General features: G+C 44.2%; 1 protein-coding gene across 1 annotated transcript; it reads left to right on the forward strand.

Annotated features, from left to right (window-relative positions):
* Positions 1 to 4,122: 4,122 nt before the first annotated feature.
* TFF1 (trefoil factor 1) lies at positions 4,123 to 7,826 on the forward strand. The gene is made up of 3 exons (XM_066370140.1): positions 4,123 to 4,274; positions 6,975 to 7,130; positions 7,606 to 7,826. The coding sequence occupies exons 1-3, from the start codon at positions 4,190 to 4,192 to the stop codon at positions 7,620 to 7,622; spliced, it is 258 nt and encodes an 85-aa protein (XP_066226237.1). The 5' UTR covers positions 4,123 to 4,189; the 3' UTR covers positions 7,623 to 7,826.
* The last annotated feature ends 585 nt before the right edge of the window (positions 7,827 to 8,411 follow it).

An 8,411-nucleotide genomic window follows, 5' to 3' on the forward strand; every position in this document is an offset into this window, starting at 1 on the left:
TTTCCTAAGGCCTTGATACAAAGTACAGTGTTGATTGCTACAAAGGAATCCCACTCCCAGTATGGATGAATGTGGGTTGTTTCACCTGACTCTCAGCAACATTGAAACTTCTGATTAAAAAACAAAATCTGACAATTTGATCAGCTTGCCCATTGCTATTATTTTAAATTCTTTTTTTATTACTAATAATTTTTCTTCTCTTCCTTATAAATTTAGACATTTCCATATTGCTTTCTAAGCACTGTAGTTGACATTCAGGTTCTTTGCCCCTTTATCTATTGGTGTTCCAGGATTTTAAAATTCAACTTGTATGAGCTCTTTATATCTTCAAATTTTTAAACCTTCATGCACCATATACACTATAAACTTTTTACAGTATAAAAAACTTTACATCCAAAGTTTAAAATATTTTACAGTTAAATTTGCTCTCTACCTACATTTGTTATGTACATTTAGATGATTTCTGTTATTGTGACGAGGCTTGGAAATACTTAAATCTTCCAGAAATTAGCAAAGTATTTATTGCTATTTAATTTACATAAGACGTAGCTGCTACAGCAACTGCTTTGGTTGTTGGTCAAGAGGTCCAAGTTAGTGGCCACAGCGTCCTTTCCATTTTATGCCCCATTATTATCTGTTATGCGGCGATTGGCCTGGTAGGGTGGTAGTGACCCAAATCTTGACATTTATAGGATCTGAGTCCTTGAGTAGAGAGGCTGCCATGTGCTGATTGGAAGAGAGAGGGGTCCAGCATTTCAAGTGCATGAACTATTGGTTTTTAAAATACTTGTACAAGATGACCAACTCATCAGTGGGCCAACTCTCAACTCAATGTGTCATCTTCCCTAACCTGTCATTTTAAAAACTAGGACGTGTAAGGTTATCATGTGATCCTGTATTAATATTGTTCACTAGGACTATTGGAATTCCCACTGGAAGCCTGGGAGATGACCAGGGGAGTCCTTACCATCGCAGCTCCTTCGGTCACACCACGCACATGGGGACAGGGTAGGACATGCAGCTGCTCTCTTAACCTTTCCCCAAGGTGATAGGAATTAGGCTTTAAAAATGATATTCACACCTGACCAGGCAGTGGCGCAGTGGATAGAGTATAGGACTGGGATGCAGAGGACCCAGGTTTGAAAACTCGAGGTCGCCAGCTTGAGCATGGGCTTATGTGGCTTGAGCACAGGCTCACCAGCTTGAGCATGGGGTAACTGGCTTGAGCGTGAGGTCACTGGCTTGAGTGTGAGATCATAGACATGACCCCATGGTCACTGGCTTGAGCCCAAAGGTTGCTGGCTTGAAACCTAAGGTCACTGGCTTGAGTTAAGGCTGCTGGGTTAAGCAAGGGATCACTGACTTGTCTGTAGCTGCCCCCCCCCGCCCCCCGTCAAGGCACATATGAGAAAGCAGTCAATGAACAACTAAGGAGACTAAGGAGCCACAACAAAGAATTGATGTTTCTCATCTTTCCCCCTTTCTGTTCTGTCTGTCGCTATCTGTCCCTCTCTCTGTTTCTTTCTGTCTCTGTTACAAAAAAGAAATGATATTCACAAACACACACAGAGAATGATATAACCAACACCCATGACTATATGCCTCCCTCCTTAACTTACTAGATGCCAACCTTTGTTCCATACTTCCTTTTAGATTTTCTCAGTGAGAGAAAGCATTACACATACATTGATGGTCCTTTGTATGCTCCCTGATCCCTTCCCCCTTATTCCCTCTTTCCCAGATAAACCCATTATGCAGAGGTCAGAAAGTCTGCTTTCTGTCTATGGTCCCATTTCATTTCATCTGGGTGAGGTTCTAAAAGTATGTTGTATTGTTTGACATATTTTGGAAATCTACATAGTAAATTATATCATATTTTGAGAAACATTCTTGACCTATGGTGGTATAGTGGGTAAAGTGTCGATTTGGAATGCTCAGGTCATCGGTTTGAATCCCTGGGCTTGCCTGGTCAAGGCACATACCAGAAGCAACTATTACATGTAGGTGCTTCCAGCTCTTCCCCCCCATCTCTTTCTGTCTCTCTCTCTAAAATTAATAAATAAAATCTTTAAAAAATATTTTGTAAAAAAAAAAAAAAGCCTGATCTGCGATGGTGCAGTGGATAGAGCGTTGACCTAGACTGCTTAGGTCGCCGGTTTGAAACACTAGGCTTGCCCCATCAAGGCACATATAGGATGCTTCCTGCTCCTTTCCCTTTCTCTCTCTCCTCTCTCTCTCTCTCTTTCTCTCTCCTCTTTAAAATGAATAAATTAAATCTTTTAAAAAAACCCATTCTTAACTTATCTTTTTAATTTGACGTTGCTTTCAATATTTATCCTTTTTTTATTATTTATTCATTTTCATCTTCTGCAAGGTATCATATATACAGGTTATTTATCCCTTTTCTCTGAAAATTAATATTTATGAATATGCTTATTTTGCTTTTGAAAAATTATTTTATTTTATCTTTTTACAAAGAGCTATTGCAAATAACGCTGCAACCACAACCAGTGGAACAGTGAGTTGTAAAGTCTGTAGCTTCTACTTCACTAACCACCTCCCACTTTTTTCCCATTGTGGCACAATATGCTCTTCTATCTCTGAGAGCTCCCATTGGGGTCTGAGAGATGAGCAGGTGACTCTCCATCATCATGGGCATCACCCGGGTCTGGTGGTCCCACCAGCTCTGGCAAACATAAGCCAGCCCCACAGAGCATGCTCTCTGAGCCCCGTGTACCAAGTGGCCCCAGCTCAGGATTGGCAGCCCTGGAGGGCAGGGGCTGGCCTCAGCCAGGAGTGAGGAACACTGTGGTGGTTCTATTCTAGCCCAGGCTCCCCACTCAGGACTGCCAGACTTTTTTTATCAGGTCATCTAAGAAAAGTTAGTACTTCTCCCAGATGAGATTCACTTTCCTTGGAGCCTGATCTCTCACTAAAAATATATATATATTTCTTCTATCATTCATTCATTCATTCATTCATTCATCAATGGATATTGACTAAATAAGGCACCATTGTAAGTGCTGAAGACACCTGAATACACAAAATAGGCAAAGCCTTTGCCTCATGGCCCTTCCATTCTATTGTGGGAAGGGCAATAAGTGATAAACATTGTGTGTGAGTGAATTGCTTTGCACATTAGAAGATGATAAGAGCCATGAAAGAGGAAGAGCCAGAGCAGGGGCAGGGTGGCTGGGGTAGAGGTGGTCCTTGCCACGCAGTGTCCAGGGAGACTCACTGGGAGGCTATGGGCTATTGACCCCATAGTTGCAGGGAGAGGAATCCTGCTAGTGGGAAGATTGCCTTTCCTTGACCAGTTTCCATGCCTGCTATTGTATACACAACTTCATTTTTTAAAGGAAAAAGAAAAGGAAAGTGAAAAAAAGTTAATTTGGATAACTAAGTGAAAATGTTCACTGGTTCCTGTGAGTAGAATGGCAGTGCCAACCGGACTATGAACCCCCTCTGCATGGCCATGCTTCCTCGGTGAAGCACCTAACAGTGCTCTGCTCACACACGGATTTGCCATGGAAGGGTCTAACAAGACAACACCAACAGGGAAATGATGAAGTTTGAAGTTCAAGTCCCCTAGGGAGAGGCATGAGGGGAGCAGGCCTGTCTTTATCCTCTTCTCTTGCTCAGGCACAGCTGTCCCCACTTTCTGAATTTGGATTCTCAAAATAGTTAAAAATGGCCACCTACCCACGTTGAAAAGACAAGGGCAGCCAAGCAAGCTTCATCTGTTTCTTCTCCTTTCCCCTGAACTGTGTGGCAGGGACCCCATGAGACACTGTTGACACAACTATGCCTTTCGTGGGCCATCTCTCGCTATGAATCACTTTCCAGTGAGTGTAATGTTGACAATAGCCGATATGATTGGGACCCGGACCAGGTTGTGACCGAGGAGACTCCCACAGATAAGATCAGGACTTTCTGAATCTCAAATCCCTCACCAAGATGACTGCGTGACACAGATTTCCCTCTACTGGTAAACTTGTCTGTGTGGCTTGCCCGTGTTTACGACAACACCTTTTAATCAGTGGAGATTACTTAGCATGAAGGACTGTGAGACGCTCCTTAGGCAAATGTTATCTCATACTCTTTCAGCAAACAGAGCCAGGGCTTAAAATTGAGAGCTCAGATTATCACCCCTGACTTGTCGTCTCTTGGGGAGCAGAGAGGAAAAATCATGGCCGCCATGGAGCCCAAGGTGATCTGTGTCCTGCTCCTGGTCTTCACGCTGGCCCTCAGCACCCTGGCCCAGGGCCAGTCTGGTAAGTTAGCTTTCTTCTTACCTACGTCTTGGTGGGCATATGGGCACATAGAGGTAGCCTTGATGAGGGTCTTTGTTTCACAATGTGTATTTTTGAGCCAAGCACTGTTCTAAGTCCTTGCAAGCTTTTATGTATGTATGTATGTATGTATGTATGTATTATATATTTATTTATTTAGCTAGAGAGACAAACAAATAGGAAGGGAGTAAAATGAGAAGCATCAGCTCGTAATTGTGGCACTTTAGTTTTTTATTGATTACATCTCAGTGACCCTGGCTCAAGCCAGTGACCTTGGGCTTCAAGCCAGCAACCTTGAGCTTCAAGCCAGTGACCATGGGGTCATGTGCATGATCCCACATTCAAGCCAGCATCTTCATGCTCAAGCTGGTAAGCCTGTGCTTATTCGGCGACCCCAGGATTTTGAACCCAGATCTTCAGCGTCCCTGATAGATGTTCTATTCACTGTGCCACCACGTGGTCAGGCCTTTGAAAACTTTTAAAAAGTGAAGCCTGTGGTGATAGCAGTGGGATAAAGGGCCAGCAAGACCTTTGAGAACTGCTGTGAGAAAGGGAGTCCTTGGTCAGCCCTATCTTCCAGTACTGACACTAGGGTATTAGGCTATTCTTGAATATCATATTTCAAAGGTCACGCTTTGATGTAGGGTATCAGAATAGCCCTTCTAAATGTCCTAGATAAACTCTACTCCAGGGGCTGGACCCGGTCAAAGTCTACAGAGATGTCCAAATGCTGACTCCATGGGTGGGCATCTTAAGAACCTCTCTGCCAGGTAAGTGGGCCTTCTTGGGCCCCATTTTCTGTGGAGTCCAAACCACCTGTCCCACCAAGATTAGTCCACAGTGTCACCAAATGAGAGAGGGCACTGCTGCTTCCTTGGAATATGTTTGTGTCTCAATGTCTTTATCTTCAGAGTGTGATCAATTGTCTGCCTTAAAGCGTTGTCAAGAAAACTCGGTGAAGTGTGCTCTGCAAGCTACAAAGTGCTAAATAAATCTTACTCATTATTGTTAGACTCTTTTGCTGGATTTTACAAAGGAATGCATAATGGCATGCCTCCCTCTCAGTCTAGGAAGAACATCCCACATCCACCTGTCTTTGGAAGGACTGTTTTCCACAAAGTCAGATGCCTCAGGTTAAGGCCAGCTGTGACCACCTCTGTCTTGAATCTCAGTCCATGCGTCTTTCTGACTTTCCTCCCTCTTCTGTTCAGGCTCCTTCCCTCTCTGTCCCTTTGTTGCCAATGCTTCCAAGGCCTCGCTTCTCATCCCCCTTGTCTTCTCACCCATGGTGCATGGCCATGGGCACCTCTGAGCCCACCTGCTATGAAGGAGCTCCTCACCCTCCTATGCCCCCAATTCCAAGATGGAGACAGGGAAGGGGTTCCAGTCTCCTCTTTTGTTACCTGCCTCAGCTTGTTGGGTTTGCCTTCTCAGCGCCCTCACCTGTGGCCCCAAGGGCAGACCCTACAGATCTTGCACCCAGACCCTGTGGAAACTGTCAGCTGGTCCATCTGCCCTGAGTGTTCTCTGATTTGGCTCATTTCATCACCCCCACCACCCTCTTGAAAACTGTTTCTCTCAGGCTGAAATCAACTACTCTAAACCAGTGGCCCCCAACCTTTTTTGGGCCATGGACCGGTTTAATTGTCAGAAAATATTTTCACGGACAGGCCTTTAGAGTGGGATGGATAAATATATCACGTGACTGAGAAAAGTGTCAAAAGTGAGTCTTAGATGGATGTAACAGAGGGAATCTGGTCATTTTTAAAAAATAAAACATCATTCAGACTTAAATATAAATAAAACAGAAATAATGTAAGTTACTTATTCTTTCTCTGCGGACCGGTACCAAATGGCTCACGGACTGGTACTTGTCCGCAGCCCGGGGGTTGGGGACCACTACTCTAAACCTTTGCCTGGCTCCTCCCAGACCACGCCCACCCTAACCTCTGCATCGTACCTGCTAATGGACTTAAAACTCTTCAAACGCACCTTGGTCGCTCCCTTCACCGCCATTGAACATGCTGCTCCTTCTGCTTGGAACACCGGGTGCCTCATCCTCAAATGGCCAACCCCCTCCTACAGGAAGTACTCCTTGCTTTGTCCAGCCTTGTTATTTGTCCCTTCTGTGTTTGCCCTGGCCATACTGGGATGGTCGCACTGTGCTGTTTTGTACATATACCTGGCTTTCCCTCTCCTCCACTTGACTTTTGGTTTCTTAATAAAAATGTCTTTATTTTGAATTTCTGGGTCCCCACCACCTGGCACAGAGCCTGGCATGAGCTGGATTTCTGAGGGCCCTGTGCCGAAATCACACAGCTATCTGTTTTTGCTATGCTAGCTCCTGTTTCTACCACACACAAAACGTGCTCAATAGACACATATTGACTGAGTAAATAAGTTTAATAATTGTTTGTTGAAATAAATGAGTGAATGAATACATCGTCCAGGTCAGTGCAAGGTTTACGAATCCCGGGCACCTTGTGTATTCCCTGAGTTACTTGTTTTCACGTCAGAAAATGAAGAGGATCTCCCTATTGGACCCCGAGTCCTGGGTCTGCATCAGCCACGCCAGCTGGTTGTGAGTTCAATTGGAGAACAAAGGTGGACTGGGATGAGTGTGAGATATGTGAGGAGGTCAGCCCATGGCTTCCCTTTGCCTCTTGCCCCGTGTGCTTTCAGAGACATGCAGAGTGGCCCCAAGCCAAAGAAAAAACTGTGGTTTTCCTGGGGTCTCCCCTACTGAGTGCGCAGAAAGGGGCTGCTGCTTTGACAACACGATTCCTGGTTTCCCTTGGTGCTTCCTTCCAATGGCCGTCATAGACAATGTTCCAGAAGGTATGATCATGACAGCGCTGTGGGGACTGACAATGCAAAAATAGGGGGAGAAATCACATGGACCCTAATCTACATGACCAGCTGTCTTTTTTAATACCCGGAATAGTGACCCCAAGGTGGCCCCATGGAGAAGTGGTATAGTTTAAATCAGGCTGGATTCAGGTCTGGGGTGGAAACGCAGGACTGAAAGACTGTTTGGGGAGGAACTCTGGTTTTTTTGTTTTGTTTTGTTTCCTGGCTTTTCTTCACATCTGTAAGCAAACATTGTAAAGAATCATCCTTGTAATGCTGAGCTGTTCACTTGGGTTGAAAGTGAACGGAATGACAAAATAGGAAGACAGTCCATGTTTTCCAAAGAATCTTCCCATTGGCACTTTAAAGTTAAACCCTCTGTAATTATTTAGAAGTGAAAAATGTTCTCATTCTCACTAACACATCTCTTCTTCCCCCTGCCTGCCCCCTCCTTTCCTTTCAGATGAATGTGAGTTTTAGCCGCTTTCCTGGTGAGAGTCACGTGGGAACTCCATAAAGCCCTACCCAGGCTCCGCTGGTGGCCACAGGTCCGTGGCAACTCTGCCAAGTGGCTGCTCACGCATTTGGGGGCATCTGCGTCTGAGTCTCAACTCACTGCATGGATTGATTGCTCTGATTTCTCATGCTCAAAACTGGCCTAAACATTAAAAGACATGAATGCTACCCTGTGCTTTTAATTCTTTCTAAAAATATAAAAATTTTTCTTTCTTTCAAAGAAAAGTGCCCTGTGTTTCCCTCTTGTTTCCTGTCATGGATTATACATTAATTCACATCATCTCAAGGGAGATATGAGGGAAGATGAAGGGTAAAATGGCCACAGGGTAGTAGAAGTTGACTCAGTAGCTCTTAGCAACTGAGGTCCGTGTACACCAGTGGTAGTCAACCTGGTCCCTACCGCCCACTAGGGGGCGTTCCAGCTTTCATAGTGGGTGGTAGCGGAGCTAACAAAGTATAAATAAAAAGATAGATTTAACTATAGTAAGTTGTTTTATAAAGATTTATTCTGCCAAACAGCGAAAATCCGACATAAAGTACTTGGTAAGTAATTATTATTATATGTTTTAACTTGCTGTAACTCTGCTTTATAAATTTTATAAAGTAAAGTTACTTCTCTATTTTATAAATCACCATTACTGTGGAACTGGTGGGCGGTTAGAAATTTTTACTACTAACAGAGATACAAAAGTGGGCGGTAGGTATAAAAAAGTTGATTACCCCTGATGTACAAGGTTATTCATTGCAAAGTCT

Source organism: Saccopteryx leptura, chromosome 2, assembly GCF_036850995.1.
Source record: "Saccopteryx leptura isolate mSacLep1 chromosome 2, mSacLep1_pri_phased_curated, whole genome shotgun sequence".
Classification (NCBI taxonomy): Eukaryota; Metazoa; Chordata; class Mammalia; order Chiroptera; family Emballonuridae; genus Saccopteryx; species Saccopteryx leptura.

What these genes read in the sequence shown, in the direction of transcription:
- TFF1 (XM_066370140.1), top strand. Translation starts at nt 4,190, where the DNA reads ATGGCCGCCATGGAGCCCAAGGTGATCTGTGTCCTGCTCCTGGTCTTC. An exon ending in CCTGGCCCAGGGCCAGTCTG is followed by an intron (nt 4,275 to 6,974) that starts GTAAGTTAGCTT and finishes GTGTGCTTTCAG; the next exon opens with AGACATGCAGAGTGGCCCCA.